Below are 17593 nucleotides of genomic sequence, written 5' to 3'. Positions count from 1 at the left end.
CACTATGCTCATTGAAAGAAGCCAAACACAAATTGAATTTTTCACATATTGTATAATTCCATTTGTATGAAATGTCCAGAATAAGCAAATCCATAGAGATGGACAGTAGAATAGTGGTTGCCAGAGGAAAGGGGAAGGAGGAATGGGGAGTGACTGCCAATGCATATGGAGTCTCTTCTGGGGGTGATGAAAATATTCTGAACCAGACTATGGTGATAGTCGCACAATTTTGTGAATATACTAAAAATTATTGAATTGTACACTTTAAGAGAGTGAATTTTATGGTATGTCAATTATATCTCAATTTAAAAAATATTTGGTGTAAATGATTTTATGCTCCAGTGTTGATAATTGATAAAGGCTTAATGAGAGGCTCTTCTCAGCATTATGGTTCAACTCAGACCAACTCCTCCCTACAAAGGCTACAGAATCTATTTTGTCAAAAAGTCCAGCTCTTAGGAACTTTGTTCTTAGCTGTGGTTGCTACCAGGCTGCCTCTGAGGCCTGAAAAATCGTGTAATAGGCAGTAGAGGTTGAATTTTGTCTTTTAGTATCTATGCTTACTTTCCTGCAGTATGAGTTCCTTAAAGTCTATTGCTAACTTGCACTCATAGGCTGCATTGAAAGAATGAAGGATCATAGTGAGGCACTTTACAGTTTATAGAAAAGCATGTTCACATTTACCACTCTTTTGATCTTACACATTTAGATTTAAATTGGGCATTCTGAATGGCCACACAACAGCAGGCCCTAAACTCTAGTCCCAACCTCTCCAACTCCAAAAATCAAATCATTCTTAGAACAACTAAAATGTGCTTCTGAGCAAGTTATGGAGAAATGGCCTCCCACTCGCCCTCCCAAGAATATTATGAAGGCTCTTAGCCATTTAAAGAACAACTTCTGGCCGGGCACAGTGGCTCATGCCTGTAATCCCAGCACTTTGGGAAGTCGAGGAGGGCGGATCACGAGGTCAGGAGATCGAGACCATCCTGGCTAACATGGTGAAACCCCATCTCTACTAAAAATACAAAAAAACTAGCCGGACGTAGTGGCGGGCATCTGTAGTCCCAGCTGCTCGGGAGGCTGAGGCAGGAGAATTGTGTGAATCCAGGAGGTGGAGCTTGCAGTGAGCCGAGATGGCGCCACTGCACTCCAGCCTGGGTGACAGAGCAAGACTCTCTCTCAAAAAAAAAAAAAAAAAGAAGAAGAAGAAGAAGAAAGAACAACTTCCACCAACAATCTATTTTTTTTTTTTTTGAGACAGAGTTTTGCTTTTGTTGCCCAGGCTTGAGTGCAACACTTGGCTCACTGCAACCTCCACCTCCTGGGTTCAAGCAATTCTCCTGCCTCAGCCTCCCAAGTAGCTGGGATTATAGGCGTGCATCACCATGCCCAGCTAATTTTTTTGTATTATTAGTATAGACAGGGTTTCACCATGTTGGGCAGGCTGGTCTTGAACTCCTGACCTCAGGTGATTCGTCCACCTCGGCCTGCCAAAATGCTGGGATTACAGGAGTGAGCCACCACGCCTGGCCTCCACTAACAATCTTATATTAGTCTGCATTATGCAGAATGACCTGGACTATTAGTCATGAGGCAGTCCCAGATATTAAATAGCTTGGTTCAGTATGCTCATCTCATTAACCATGTGGTTTGGGGGTCCATTTTCAACCTGCAGGGGACACACACACACACACATACACACACACACATACCTCTCTTTACAGTAGGACATTGAGTCACCTATCTTTTCCCAGCAGTACTGTGACCAGGGCTGAGTTCCCACTTGCATTTCCTTCCTCCCTCTCTCCCTCCCCCTTCCTCCCTTCCCCTCTCCCTCCCTCCTTCCCTCCCTTCCTTCCTCCCTTCCTTTCTTCTTTCCTTCCTTTTTTTAAAAAAATTATGGTCAAATATACATAACATAAAATTTATCGCTGTAACCATTTTTAACTGTACTGTTTAGTGGTGTTAAGTACATTCTCACTGATCTCCAGCCATCACCATTATCCATCTCCAGAACTTCTTCTTGAAAAACAGAGACTTTGTATTCATAAAACATTAACTCCCCATCCCCCTCTCTCCACCCCAGCCTCTGGTAATCACCATTTTACTTTCTGTCTCTGTGAATTTGACTCCTCTTAGATACCTCATGTAAGTGGAATCACACAATATTTGTCCTTTGGCCACTTGTATTCCTTGATGGCAAAGAGTCATCTTGTTCCAGAGCTGGCCCATCGGACCAGGTGTTTGATGTGGCAGCCAGGAAGGACAGCAAGAGGAAGGATAGCAGAGTCTGTAGTGCAAACACATCCCCAGACAGAATCAGGAGGGCTCCCCTCATCCTGTCGACAGCTGGAAATTCTTTCTGATCTTCAACAAGTTGAGTGTTACAAACAGGAGACTTTTCAAGCCCGATCCCAAACACAGGAATTCGTCCCTCGTCAGTCTGTCTCCTGGGCCCCATTGAGACAGCTGGACTTCCCACGCAAGCGAAAGCATTCAGCCGGGAGTGCCTTTTCCTGGGCCAGCCTGTTCCAGCTTACCCTTGAAGGAGACCATCAGCTCCCGAAGAGCAACAGCTATTTTTCTGTCCCAAGTTGTGTAGAATGCAGTGTGGAGCACTTTTAAAATGTCCATTTTGGCTATTAGCAGCAATCAGTGCAATCTATGCCAGCTCAGGTTGGCATGATAATTTTATTTACTTAACTAGTCCTTTGAAATTCACAGCAAGGATATGAGCCTCATGCATGATCCTCCCAGTGGCTTTTGTACAGGTGAATGAACCGATTCCTTATTGCGGGAAAAAAAAAAAAATCTTACGCTGGACTTGGAGTCAGGCCACAGCTAGACTGGAAGCAAAGAGACTAGAAAGTGAACATGGACCTGACAGGGTCTGTGATGTCCCAGGCCTAATCTGGTGGGAGTCCTGAGAACAGCCTGTGCTGTGTGTGCCCAGGTGCAAAGAATATGTAAACCTTTCCCAAGTGAAAAAGCTTAGCTTTCTCCAAATTCCCATTTGAAACTGCCTGTGTGACTGCAGAGTATGCACACTCATGCAGATAGGTGGAGTCCTATTCAACTTCTACAAAACACACTCATTTGTTGATTTGTTTTATTTCTGTATGGTACATTTCCTCCTAGGAGCTGCAAGGGTTAATAAGCTTCAGCAATCCTTTTACAATAGAGATGCTGCAAGGAGGGCAGAAGCTCTAATCACTCTGCAGAAGACCCAGCTGCAGGAAATGGGATCTCAGGTGGGGATCAAGGGTTGTGAGAGTGGGAGGAAGATGTAGAGAAGAAGAAGACAATGTAAAACCATGCCATCCTTTGCTGAAAGGGACAGGGAAGCAATTTCCCTGGAGGTTCAGAAAGTAGAATTATAGTTGCTGTTGGATGTTAAGTGCAGATCTGGAAGTCGTGGTGAAAAACTAGGCTGGTTAACACTGGATGCTTATCCAAAGCCTCTGTTCTGATTCTGGTTGCCCAGTTTGTAGGAGGAAGAGCAGAAGAGAGAGTTGAGTGCAACTGTGGAGGGCACGTGGAGACACTGGGTAACAGCCTGGGATTCCTTGTTTTTCTGAGCACTGCATCAGGTATCAGGAAGGCGGGGCTGGGATGTGGGTCTGCTGCTGACCAGCATTCTGACCTGGAGCTGACTCTGGCCACAGTTCTAACATCTGTGAAATGAGAGAAGAAGATCTGATTTAAATTTAACAAACTTCTATTAAAGATGTGTAGGACACAACATTGAGTAATAACTGTTCATGGCCTGCAGGGTTACACAACTGGGAAGATGAGACACACACACACATACATTCAGATGTGGCTGTAATAGGGAACGAACAGTATTTTAAGGGACAATGAGGCAGGAGAGAAATTGGTTTCACCTTTGGAGGAGGTAGGCCTTGAGTATGGTTGAATAAGGTGCTGATGGGTGGAAATGGACATAAAGAAGAGGAGGTGTCTCTGGAAGATAAAACAGGCGAACAAAAAGAGGGACCAGAAGACTGGACAGGTGCAGAGGGGCAGCTCTGGCAGTGAGCAGCAGGTGGCTATGGTGTGAGCACAGGTACATATCACATAGCAGGGACTCAGGCAACATCTACTGAGTGACAGTGGCGGCAGTGAGGTTGTACTGGAAGACAGGGGAGGCACACGCATGTGGAGTTCATATGGGTTTCTAAGAGGGAGATGGGCCACTCTGATGGGCTCTGTGTCCAAGGACAGGGAGACCACAGGAGAGGAGGCCCAAAGGCTGAGAGGTAAGGTCCAGGAGGAGATGGAAAGGGTTTGAATTCAGATAGCAACACCAGGGTGGGAGGGATCTGAAAAAGAGTGCAGATGCTCCTTCAGGTGTTCGGAGGCTGATCAGACATGCAGGGAGACAGAAAAGAAAGAGATGAAGAGAATGTTGGGTTTCGAGCCTGGGCAGTGGGAAGGGTAGAAATACAGAAAGAGACAAGCAGCCTCAAGGAGAGGTTTGGGGAGGAGACGATCAGTTCAGCTTTGTGAGAAGTTGTGCAGGGTGTCTAAGCAGAGACGGCCAGCAGAGTAGGCCAGTAGAAATGTGGGGATTTGGGGAGCTGGAAATCAGTGGCTCATGGAAACACGGGCTGAAGATGTGGACACGGAGGAGATAGAAGTGATATGCTGGGAGAGGAGGCCCGGTGGGCAGCGGAGCAGGAAAAAAGCGCAGGGATGGGAGAGAAATGGAAACCTGGCAGGAAGTCACCAGGAGAACCCATGGAGGGGACGCAAAGGGTGTGGGGGAAGCCCAGAAACTCTGAGGAAGCCGCTAGGGAGTTGGCTCCAGCGCCACCATCATGAGGAGGGCCACTGAGAATGGCCTTCAGCAGCGGCCGATGGCCAGGGCTGGAGAAGAGGAAGGTGAAAGGACCCAGTGAGAAGTGTGTGATAAAGGGGACAAGAGCAGACATGGTGTGCTGAGAGAAAGCCGTCTAAAGGAAGACCTTTTAGGACAAGGAAGAGGATGCCATGCTTGTGGCTGTGCACTGGAAGCACCGGAGATCCTGCTGCCACACAGCTTCCGGTCCAGGCCAAGGACGGCGGCCACTTGGTGTGGAAGACACAGGAGCTGTTGCGTTTGGACCCAGGTATGGAAGTTAGTTTTGCAAAGGAGGTGGGGACATCCTCTGCTCTCGAGGGAAGGAAGGGTGGTGATGTGAGTGAGTGAGCTCTGAGCGGGGTGAGAGGAGACTCCAAGGGCCCTGTGGGAAGGCCTGGACCTGCTCAGTAAGGGGGGTGCTGAGAGATTCTGCAGGTAGAAGGTAGAGTTGGGGGTCTGAGGCATCTGAGGAGAGTGACAGTGGCCAGCTGACAGTGGCCTGAGGGGAGAGCCGGGACTCAGCCTGCGCTGGGCCTGCAGCCACACCTCCTCTGGGGCCTGGCAGCCGGAGGTGTGGAGTGAATGGAGTGGATGGCCATGCGGGGCCCTCGGGGCAGGCCTGGGGAAAGTCAAGAGTGAGGGTGCTGAATGCCTGAGATCAGGCAGGCAAGGGAGCCCAGGGAAGCTTCTAGGGGGAGAGGCGGGGGCACAAGAGCCAGGGTGAGAGCAGGAGAAGGGACAGGTGAGGGGAGGAAGCTGCGGCCGGAGAGTGGACATCAGCAGCCGAGTGGCTGGAGGTGTCTGAGGGAGCCAGGCAGGTAAGTGACAGATAGACCAGTGCAGTGGCTGAGAAGTGGGGTCCCCGAAGGAGGGGCCACAACATGGAGAATGGAGTGGCTGGGCCGGCTGCAGAGCTGATGGGTGACTGAGGAAGAGGGACCAGCAGGGCTGGAGCAAAGAGCCTTGGCTGGGGAAATTGCTGTGGACAGGCCTAAGCAACAGCACCTGTTGGGAAGCCAGGAGGCTCCCAGAGGCAAAGGGGGCCTGCTCTGTTCATGTTCACTTAACCCCACTCCTTGAAGGCCTGGGCTGAGGTGCTGAGGCCTGAGTTTCATGCCCGGGAACTGTGATGCTGAGGGGAAGGCATGAAAGGTGGCTCCTTCAGCTGCTGACCCATGGCCCTGCAGCCTGCCCAGGAACACTCTGCAGCCACCAGCTACCTGCAGCTGCTTTCCTCGTCCAGGGAGGTTAAAGCCCCATTCTAGGTCAGGCCCTTAGGCATGGAGAGTCCAGCAGTTCCTCTTTCACAGCCCCAGGACTCCCTCACCATGCTACAAGCAGGGCCCCTCTGAAGCCGAGCATCTCCTGTGCGCTCCCAAGCCAGGGAACTCGCACTAGGGAAGGATTCAGAGTGGCGGTGGGGGACAGGCCCTCGGCACTTCCCTGTTAGAGAGACAAGCCAACAGCACAGCTGGACGCCCCACTCGCAATTTGTTCAGCTCAGTTTGATTCTCTTTCTCTTCCTGGTGAGCTTCAGTTTGGAGTTGTTTGCTCTTCATCAGCAGTTTCTGGAAATGTGGTGTTTGGAGAGGGTTAGGGAGGCCTAAAAGAAGGGCAGGGAAGCTGAGAGGCTGTGCTGGTGCCCAGCTGCACCTGGGGTGGTCTCCCATGGCATGTGCCATGCCCAACCCTCAGGCCTGCCGCCCTCATCAGACCTAGGTGTCCTTTCTTAGGCCTCTCAGGACCTTTGGCCTCATACCACCCCTGGCTAGAAACTGCCACGGGCTCCTTCCACCCAAACCAGAACCTTCCTTTCTTGATTCCTTCCCCTGAAGTCTGGGATTTCTTTGCCTTCCGGCCTGGCTCTTCTTTCCTCTGGAGGCCTGTGTGAGAAGGGGCAGGAGGTAGGGCCAGGCCTGTCCTCCCAGGCAATCGACAGCCCCTCCTCCTGCATTGCCAGCCACCCTCTTTCTCCCCAGCACCCCACAGGATGGCTTTGGCCCTCCTTAGAATGTGCCTCCCTGGGGCTGTGTGCTCCCCATCCTTTCCTGGTGCCCCATGGTATTTGTCCACAGCAGAGGAGGGAGGCACAAAGGCTTTGTACAGAGACCCCGGGCAGAAGAAGATAAATGGAATTTGCAATAAATCCAGGAGCAAAGTTGTAACTTGACTTAAAAACAAACAAAAGGGCCAGAACTGCACTTAAGCTCGGCAGAAGCTCATCTCCCAGTGTAAACAGAAACGGGCGGACGTGGACTGAGGAGCCTCACGGGCCTGGGCTGGCAAGGGAGGGGTCTGGAGCAGGGCTGGCCTCAGACTTCCTCTGGAAGAGATGGGCTATGGGGGAGGGTCTCTGTGGCCTTGTGAAAGGAGAAAGAAGGTGCTGGCATTGTTGTTGTTTGCCACGCATTTTTCCATGACTTACTCTTTCAAAAGGATACTCTCAGGATTGGGACAAGAAGGTTGTTTTCAAACTGGTGCTGGGCAGATAAAAGCTGGGACCAATGGAGAGCAAACAGAAGTGCTGGCATGAGCTCCCGGCCTCAGCCTTCCCTGGACACTGGAGCTCAGTTAAGCCTCTCCACGGGCTCAGAGGGGCTGGGTGCACCACACTGTGTTTCCCTCAGTGGCCCGCCCGCATGACCCTGGAAAGGTCATTCTTGCTGCAATCACTGTGCCTCACCTAGAAGTGTGAGGCTGGACTTAAATTATGGTACCTTGTCTTTATATGTGACACTTCATAATTTACATGTGACACTCCATAATTTACATATGACACACCATAGTTTACATGTGACACTCCCTAATTTCAACATGCCTGCACACACCTGCGCCCCCTCAACTACTCAAGGAATTGGGTGGATCAGATATTATCATCATCTTATGGGTAGGGAAACTGACACAGAGAAGTAAAGAGACCTAGCCAAGGTCACACAGCAAATTAGCAGTTGCCCCAGATCAGTGCGGTGGGAAAGGTGGGTCCCGAGGTACAGTTCCGACTCAGTTAATAACAAACTGTGTCATCTTGAACGAGCTGCTTAATCTCTTTGGGCCTAGGCTTTCGTCTAAGATGCGATTCTTTCCAAGGGTTAAACAGATTGGCTCCCACCCTCTTTAACTCTTTGTGGCTGGATTTTTCAAAGTCAGGAACCCCAGGGAACCCAACGATGTGTCTAGGACCATACAAAACCACAGTTTAAACATGGCATAGCTTTCCAGAGCCTCATTTCTACACTCAGATATTTTTGGAGGAAAAAAAGCCAACATAATGAAATCTTTTTTCAGATTGTAAAATAAGATGGTGATATTGTAGAAGATGCAAAAATTCCAATTTTAAAAGCGAAACAGAAAACTTCAAGGACACGTGGTGCTTGATGTCGTCTGTTTGAGGTTCTGCAGAGTACGTATTTGCTCCCTCCTGCCTCCTGGGAGCTTGGTGGCAGAGTTTGGGAAGTGTTGCCAGGGAACCCACCCTGAGAAGCCTGGCTTGGCTCTTTCTAATGCGTAGTTGAGCCTCACTAGGCAGTGAACTGCCCATATTCCTGGTGAAGGTGAGATGGAGCTGTTTTCACAGCATCTTACACAGTTGTTCTGGTCCTAAGCTGCACGTTAGAATCACCTGATGAGCTTTCAGACAATACTCATGCCAGAGTCCCACCCGGCCCAAGTGCACCAGAGTTCCTGCGAGTGTGGTGAGGGCACACTGTGTTCTAAAAACTCCCCGGTGATTCAAAAGTGCAGCTTCCGCTGGGGACACTGACTGACAGTTTAGACTTCAGAGTTCAGGGATCCTCAGAGTGTCTCTGTCCCTGACAGAAAACAGTGGCACAGACAGCGTGTCCCCTACTCTCTACCTACCAACCACACTTAGACTAGCGGGCAAATGAGACTGCATCCCAGAAGCCCACCCCCAGCTAAAGAAAGGGTGCGGAGGTTAGGGGTGAGTGGAGAACAAGATGAAACTTTGCAGGGGAGCAGGAAGGCTGTCCTGTGTTGGATAGCGTCCCCCCAAATTCATGTCCTTTCCAGATCCTCAGAACGTGACCCTATTTGGAAATAAGGTCGCTGTAGATGTAATTAGTTAAGACACAAAAGTGGGTTAGGCCCTTTGTCCAATCTGACTACTGTCCTTATGAGAAGAGAGAGAGACAGCACACGTGCAGACGGAGGTGCACGCCCAAGCACACCAGGAGCTAGATGAGGCCTGGAACAGGCTGTAGAAAGTAAATGTTCCTCTTCAAAGTTTCCCTTCTTGTTAAACTGTTAGCCAGTCGGGTTTAGTTTGGATTGTGAGGTCTGGCTCCAGTCAATGGAGACAAGACACAGTAGCAAGGACAAAATGCGTAAGGAATAAAAATTGCTTCCCTCCTTTGCTCAGGTGTGCTCTCGCCATTGTTCCATCTGCGATGAGCACCCTTTCTGCAGAAAGTAAAAATGGCCTTGCTGAGAGAATTGAATTTATGTTTGAGTGCTATTTCTTTGCAGCACCAGGAAACAAGCATTCTGTTTCTAAATAAACATTTTACATATAACACAGGCTCTCCCTCGGTGCACCCAGAAGGAACCCGCCCTGCTGTGACACCTTGATTTCAGACTTCTTGGATCTAGAAATGTGAAAGAATGAATTTCTGTTATTTTAAGTAAAACTTGACCAAGTCAGCCCTATAGGAAACTAATGCAGAGGCTGATGTCAGTGAGGCCTCCCTTAAGGACTGGAGGGAGGGAGGCTGTGGCACCCCCCTGGCCACACGGGTGGGCATCTGAAGAGCCACAATGTTGCTGGCTTGACGCCAGCAGTTTTTTGAAGGAAATGAACACTGGTGGGCTTGTTTTACTGAAAAGCTGAGGGGACGGAGTAAACACGACCTATCCAAAGTGTCACACTCTGAAGAAAAGATGAGAACACAGGATCCAGTTCACTCACTCCTTCATTCACTCACTCACTCGCTGACCACACCCCCTCAGGGAGCCCTACCATGCGCTAGGCTCCCAGAACACAAAAGTACATGAGACCAGAGCAGCCTGGCCCTGGCCTCAGGGAGCCTGAGCCAGTGCTCTGCTCATCAGTGAGGAGGCGGGCCCACGGGCACTAAGATTTCTCCAACCGTGACATTCGATGACTTAGAGGGAGGCAGGAGGGCAGCCCCGGAGACCATGGCGCTGCCGATGGGGCATTTTCTGTGGTCACAGCTGTTAACGGGCAGGGCCGAGGAAGGGCTGAGGGGCTGTACACCCATGAGGACATGGAGCTGGCCCCCTGCTCTCCTGGGGCACCTGGTGAAGCACACTTTACCGGAAGGCTGATAGGATCAGGGACAAAAGGCGGCCCGGCCTGGCCGGTGCAGCCTCTGGCGGGACACTGCGGGAGGTGAGATGGGCTCAGTGGCCACCGATAATTGTACGAAGCTGAAAAATCTCTAGAATATTTCCAGCCCTTTGCACTTATCAAATATCACAATAGAAACCCTAGCAATTTGTGTAGGACCCTTTCCAGAAGGAAGGGGACTTCACTGGCGTGGCCTTGTGCAGGGGAAGTTTCTTGGAGTTTCAGCCTGGGAGTAGGCTGGGTCTCCCTGTTCTGGGCTCACCCCACCTTCTCCAGCCACTCTCGCGTGCACCTGGCCTCACCATGAAAGGCGAATTTCTAGACGGACTCCTCAGCCAGGAGACGTCTGCACTTCTCAGGCTCTTTGGTTTTCCCTTCACATTTTTAGGAGTTACGTGACACCCAGCAGCCAGCGATCCTGGCAGGCTAAGAAATACAAAGTTCAGGGTCTGAGGCCGTTGTGGCCTCCACTGTGGTTTTTCTGGAGCTCTGTTTCATTTGGGCTGGAGTGAACGCTTCCCTCCGGAGACCCCAGCAGGCAGAGGCTGAAGAAAGTTGAAGGAACAGTCATTTCCACTGTGGTTGGGTGGTGTTCATCTGGCACGGAGGCAGCCTGACAGCATGCGGACAGGGGGCCAGGGCGGCCGCAGGGCTGGACACACTGAAGGAGCGGCCTAAGGCGAGATGCGGCATGCCCAGGCTCCCTCTCCGTCTTCAGGACAGCTTCACAACAGCAGCAATCATTAACTCTCCAAGTGTTTTTATTATAAGTCCACGTTACCTGACACTTCAGCAGAATTAAAACAGAACAACCATTTGCAGTTAACTTGGCCTTTTATGACCTCACAGACTTTTACAAGGATGTCTCAGGTCACCTTATTTTCAAAGGGAAGGCAGGAGGCATGATAGGGACCCCAAGAAAGAGCTGAGAACAGACTCCCAAATCGAAAAGATAAATGAAAAAAAGTAGATAACGTGTTTTATGGTTGTAAAAGCAACATATAGTCATAGAGGACAATTTGGAAGACACAGAAAAGTATAAAAAATCACGTAGAAGCTACACATCCCTACAGACCACTATCAGTATTCTGGGCTGTATCCACCCTTCCTGGTGGTGAAAAGAGCTCTTTGCATGTGTTCCTTAAAAACGAAAGTGGACCCAGCACTTTGGGAGGCCGAGGCGGGCGGATCACTAGGTCAGGAGATCGAGACCATCCTGGCTAACATGGTGAAACCCCATCTCTATAAAAATACAAAAAATTAGCTGGGCGTGGTGGCGGGTGCCAGTAGTCCTAGCTACTTGGGAGGCTGAGGCAGGAGAATGGCGTGAACCTGGGAGGCGGAGCTTGCAGTGAGCCGAGATCATGCCGCTGCACTCCAGCCTGGGCGACAGAGTGAGACTCCGTCTCTAAAAAAAAAAAAAGGAAGCAGATTTGGCACTATAGTTTATTATTTCATAAGTGAGGCCCTAAAAGCCTGTAATATTTCAGGTAAATTTGATATAGGGATCAATAAAGAGAATAAAATTAACTCACAAGCAATTGAGGGCCTAATCCATATAAGGCACTCCATTGGGTACTATGGGGGATTAGAGATGTCTGACGTTCGGACTCTGGCCTTGAGACACTAGAGGGAGGGGAGGGGAACATGTAAGAGCAGCTTTGATGGTCATATCCTCAGCTCCAGACATTGGGCCCTCAAAATGGTTTGCTGCATTGAGCAGAGTGCAGCCCATCCCAAAGGCTCCTCATTATTTATTCACTCAGCAAATATATACCTGTCCCTACTGCATGTCAGGCATATGGGTGTTTAGGTTTTGGAGCAGGGAAGCACTGTCGTGAGACCAACGTTTCAGGAGATTTATACGAGCACTGCTGACCAGATGAAAAGCATGATGGGTAATGTTATGTGTTGACTTGCCTAGGTCATAGTACCTGGATATCTGGTCAAATACTAGGCTAGGTGTTTGCTGTGAAGGTATTTTTTAGATGACATTAACATTTCCATCAGTAGACTTTGAGTAATCAGATTACCTTCTGCAATGTGGGTGGGCCTTGGACAATCAGTCGAAGGCCTTAAGTGAAAAGACTGAGGTCAGATTTCAGATTTTCCAGCCTCTGCAATTGCATAAACCAATTTGTTAAATTCTATTTGCCTTTCTATCATCTAATATCAACCTATCATGTATCATCTATCTATCTATCCATCCATTATCCATCCACCCACCCATCTATCCACATCCAACCCTGTTGGTTCTATTTCTCTGGAGAGCCCTGAGTAATAGAGATGGGACTGGACAAAGGCAGGAGGAGGGAGAGCTGGCTGTTCAGAGTGGGTGAGGAAGGTCAGCTGGGCCAGTCAGGATGCTGGGAGGGGTATGTGAACATATGTCTACGTTTGTGTGAACATCATAACCGTGTGTGTATGTTTGTGCATTTGTGTGTGTCAGTATGTGTATGCTTATGCCAGTATATGTGTCTCTGTGCCTGTGTGTCTGTCTGTGTGTGTCTGTGTATGTATCTGTGTATATGTACCTGTCTGTATGTCTTTGTGTGTATTTGCATGTGTGTGCCTGTCTGCATGTCCACATGAGTATATCTGTGTCTGAGTGTGTGTTGGTGCATGTCTACGTGAGTCTGTGTGTCAGTGTGTGTGTTTATCTACATGAATGTCTGTGTCCAGTGGGGAATGCAGGCAGTTGAGACAGCTTGCTGGAAGGGAGAGTACCAGCTGAGTCTGGGGACCAGACAGAAAGGTGGACAAGCAGGAAGGCAGGTCACATGGTGGGCAGAGCTGGAGCAGCCTACAGAACGGAGCAGGAGACTCAGGTCAGTTAGGGAACAGGAGGGCCAGAGGTAAAATGTGGTGCAGGGAGGTCTTTGGGGGCAGTTTAGGGACATACACATCCCATTCCTGCCCAGTGACGGGTTTTTCAAAGGACCAAGCAGGTTGGGACAATAAGGCTTGCACAGAGCGGGTGGCAGTGGAGAGGAAGACCTGAGGTTGAGGCCCATGAGAATGGTGAAGAGAAATAGGGCAGTCAGAATGGGAATTGGTTTGGGGTCAATGATGACTTCAATTTAGACCTGTTGGGCTTGTGGGAACCACAGAGTAAGACTTTCAAGGGTGAGGAGGGGTAGTGACCAGTGTCATGTTCCAGAAAGGACAAGGAAAATGCAGAGTGAGGAAAAGCCACTGGGTTTGACAAGAGGGAGGGGAGGTGGTGGGCCTGCATGTGGAGGGCAGCATTTGTGGGCCCCCTACTATGAGTATATGGAAATGAAAGAACAAGAGAATACCACATGAGTGGTGGCAGAGCTGAGTGACGGGAGCCCTGTGCAGATCTGAATGAAGAATGAAACTCAGTCATCAACACATGCAGGCCTGATCCCATTAAGTACTTCCTCTGAGAGTTAGCAAACTGATATTCTTTAATCATGCCTTATATTTATAAAGGCCTTTCTCCAAAGAACTCCAAGTGCTCAAAAACATTAATTAGTGCACTCTCCCAGCCCCGTTGAGGGAAAAGTTGGTAGCAGGTATCATCGTTCTGTTTATAGGCATGGAAACTGTGGCCAACATGAAAATGACATTGCCAACCAAGGTCACAAAGCTAGTCTGTGGCCAGGAAGGAGGAGAGCCAGGGAGATGTCCTACCTGGCTCTCCTCCTTCTGCAGCCAGGCCATTCCTACATTACCCACATCTTGCCAGGACCCGCCCCCACCCCAAGTTACCAGTGAGACTTGGCTATGAGACCAACTACAGGATCCGAGGCCTCAGAGAGTGGCCACAGGATAATCCCAGAGGGATCCTGGGGCCAGGTGTGGGGCTTGGGGACCAGGTTTTTGTCTGCTCTGTCTTGGACTGCATGGGAACCTAAGCAGCTTACTTCTGCTTACTTATTTACTACCAGCAAATGCTGAGACCAAACAATAACAAAATTTCCAAACTCAAGAAAGCATGCAGTCACTCAGTTTGTGTTTCATGGGTACCCGCACACAAGAATTCTCTAGAGCCGTAAAGTAAGGAAATATCCCAATCCTTATGCTTCAGGCTATGCAAAACCCAACCACGTGCTCAGAGGCAAAATGCTCTTTAAATGCAAAGAATATCCAGGACAGCCCACTAAGAAGATGCTTTGGCCGCCTCTGGTGGTGATGATGACACCTGCCACCAGTTTACCCTAAAGGAGGCTGGGAGAGTGAATTAATGGATATTTTTGAGCACTTGGAGTTCTCTGGAGAAAGGCCTTTATAAATATAAGGCATGATTAAAGGGTATCAGTTTGCTAACTCTCAGAGCTTGGGTTTTATCAGGCTATGAAAGGAAGGAAATGCCAGGGGTCCCAATGGCAGAGGTGATCCACAAAGCTCTCTACTGTGGCCCCAGAGGGTGCAGATGTAGGCATCATTAACTTAAAGGCACGCAGTCCTCCCCAGGACCGCACCTGCCAATGCCGAGCCCTGTGGGCTGCCAATACCCAGGCTGTTGGATAATGAGGGCTGGCTCCTGTGGGATCAGTTAAGCAGTGCACATTCCCAGTCTAGAGTTTAATACCCCAGACATGGGTGGACAGGGGAAACTCAAGGGGCCACCAGCATGCTGGCCCAATGCCAGAGTTTAATTAGGCCCTAAATCTCCAGTGATTACATGAGGGGCCCAATCCCCTGAGGCCAGCCAAAGGGAGAAGCATCCCAAGCAGCATTGTATCGGCCTCTTTTGAGTCTTTCCCCTCAACTCATTGTTGGTGGAGGCGTTGCTTGTTAGTGCAAAGAATCCCTTCTGAGTCACTGAGTAGCTGTGCAGAAAATCAGAGGGCCGCTGCCTAAGGATCTTGGCCATCTCCTCAGGTAGGCTGTTTCCCACACCTGCCTGCCGTATCCCTCGGGACAGGGAGTCCTGTAGGGGGACAGGGAGTCCTGTAGGGGGACAGGGCCCACCGTTACACTTCCATTCTTGGATTTCAATGGGTGTTTGGTCAGAAGTCAGCAAAACTATGACTTGTTCAGAAAACAGAATGATTAGGCTCTTTGAGAGACCCCCAAAGGCCCAACTACTCTGCAGAGCCAGGGCCTGGGACCCCTGGGGAGGAAGAGGATTATGTGAAGTGGTTCTGAAAGGAGGAAGGACCTGAGACTTTCAGAGAATTTCTGTCTTTTCCTTCTTGTCTCCATCCTTCTTTCATAACCTTGGAGGGGAACATTCCAGCTTCTTATAATTATGGTGAAGAAGGCCAACACCAGCAAGCCACTCATGGTCCAGACCGATTTCCTGATCTAGGTGGCCATGGGTGAGAATAACATTTCCACTGAGCTGATTGATGAAGGACACGGGTACAAGTTTAATGTAGGTGGGGCTGATCTGATGGAAGGTCGTGAGAAGAAAACCTTTCTTGTCTTCCTCTGACTTTCTGTTTTCCTTTGAAGAGAGTAGGATTAAGTTTTCAGGTCTTGGAGTCAGATGGCCCGAGTCTGCAACCTGGAAGAGATCACCTACCAATCTGGTCCCACACATTTGGAAGCCTACTCACCCCATGGTTCCTCTACTTGCAATGAGTTTCCTAAACAGGGCAGGGCCAGATTCCCACCTTGTGCAACTTCTGCTGTGGCTGGAGAAGGAGGATGCTAACCTCCTTGGTGTTTATGAAATGAGTTATGATATGTAATGTTAGAATAACGTCCAGCACATAGTATGTTTCATATGGCACCATCCTTTCCCTCCTCCTCAGCCTGGGGTTGGTTGGCTATGGAGATTTGCCCACACACTACCACAACTCCTGGCAGCCCCCTGTGTTCAAAGAGTGTGGGAATAGGGTACTGGCCGATGTCCGACGGTCAGCACCACAGTGGGCCATAAAGCAGCGGCAAAGGGAGCGGCCAGCTCAGATAGGGCGCAGGAGATGAAAGTCGGCCGTGTTTTCCTTTCCAAAGTGCTGCTGTGTTCCTGAAGGCCTGCAGCTTCCTCTGCCCTGCTGGGGATTTTTTTTTTCTTCCCAGTTCCTCTCAGTGATATCTTAAGAGGCAAACTTCCAGCACTAACAGGAGGTCTTTTGTTCTCCTTTTCTCAAAGTGGACTTTAACCCAGTTACTACAGACTGAGTCACTGTAAAAACAAACAAATAATAATAATATTCCACTTTCTTAAAGGCTCTTCCATGCCTGCTGACAGAAAAGGGGGAACCTGACACTGCCCTGGGCCTGTGGGGCTCCTCCCTGCCTCTGTCTTCTGGAGGCACAGCCCCCAAGAACCTTCCAGAACACACTGGAGCCCGGCACTGTGAAACTGTTCAGCTAGGCTCTGGCTTGTTTGGAGTTTCATCTGACTTGAAGGGGCCCGTGGACTCAGAGGAATTTGGGTCTCAACACAGTCCTAGTGGGAGTTACCCCAGACTGAGGAATGCTTGTTGTACTCCTGGATCCGCCACACGCTAAATTCGGGACTTGCCTCCCTTCTCCACACCTTAGTTTCTTTATATGTATGTGGAACAAGGGTATTAGACACTCTGCGATTTTATCAGAAAGGATTTTACAATGGTAATATCTTCCTGCTCTATAAAAGACTACAGGGCAAACTAAGCATACTAGTGCAGCCTGAATCCATTTAATAAAAATTTCACCAGGCATTTAGTTAGGCATTGGGGTTACAGAGATGAGAAAGTCCCTCTTCCTGCCTTTGGGGAGACAGACCCGTACATAAATGAGCATGGTGACTTCCCACATAAGTAACATAGACATGTGCTAAGGGTGGGGTGCGGCAAGGAGGAGGATGGCCGTCCAGCTAGGGAGTGCTGGAATGTCCTCTTAGAGGAGATGGCATTTGAGCTGAGTCTTGAACTGTGAGTAGATGTTCATATCTAGGGCAGATTGAGGCAGAGGGGGCATAACTAAGGGATGAAGGCCATGGTAAGCTGGGAGCCGCCATTGTGCAAGCCCTCTCTAATCGTTGTCCAAGCATTTTTGCCTCCATGCTTGGGTAGAGCTGGACCTTCATTTTCCTGAGGAGGAGCAGACTCTGATGAACATGCAACTGGCTTCAGGACTCTAGTCCCAGATGTTAATGACATCAGACATTAAGATCTGCTTTGGGCCACTACCCTCTGGACTCACTGCCAAAGAGCACAGTCGTCTCCTAATGGATGCTATTGCTCGTGTTCTCCAATAGGTTGCCACCTACTGTGTTCCTGACTCACTGGAGCTCAAATGCACACTGCAACATATTCATGTCTGCAACAAAAAACCAGTTCAATTGCCTGGAAAATGCCTACTCCCCTCCAACCCCAACTTACAAGTCTCTGTGACTGTGAAGTGTCCCCAGAAGCTGTGGGCAGAGTTAGCAGCACTGCCCCTTGTGCTCCTGTGGCTCATTCTTCTGACCTTGACTCAGGCTCTAACTGTCATGTAACCTACTGTGATTTCTCCTT

General features: G+C 49.5%; 1 protein-coding gene across 3 annotated transcripts in view; it reads right to left on the bottom strand.

Moving 5' to 3' along the window:
• Positions 1 to 17593, bottom strand: part of RAD51B (RAD51 paralog B) — an 848991-nt gene that overhangs the window by 70136 nt on the left and 761262 nt on the right. The window contains exons 11-12 of one of the 3 annotated variants that reach the window (XM_025392662.1): positions 12206 to 12246; positions 2710 to 3677 (exon numbers count right to left, since the gene is read on the bottom strand). The exons of 1 other annotated variant lie outside the window; for it this stretch is intronic. In XM_025392662.1, the coding sequence (XP_025248447.1) occupies positions 3597 to 3677; positions 12206 to 12246 (122 nt within the window). In that variant the 3' untranslated portion in view covers positions 2710 to 3596. Of the gene's footprint in view, positions 1 to 2686; positions 3678 to 12205; positions 12247 to 17593 lie in introns of those variants that run through there. One more of the 3 variants, XM_025392661.1, reaches the window with a different exon arrangement.

This window comes from Theropithecus gelada, chromosome 7b (genome assembly GCF_003255815.1).
Source record: "Theropithecus gelada isolate Dixy chromosome 7b, Tgel_1.0, whole genome shotgun sequence".
Taxonomy (NCBI): Eukaryota; Metazoa; Chordata; class Mammalia; order Primates; family Cercopithecidae; genus Theropithecus; species Theropithecus gelada.
The sequence above is the reverse complement of the archived record's forward strand: the minus strand, read 5'-3'. Positions and strand labels throughout refer to the sequence as shown.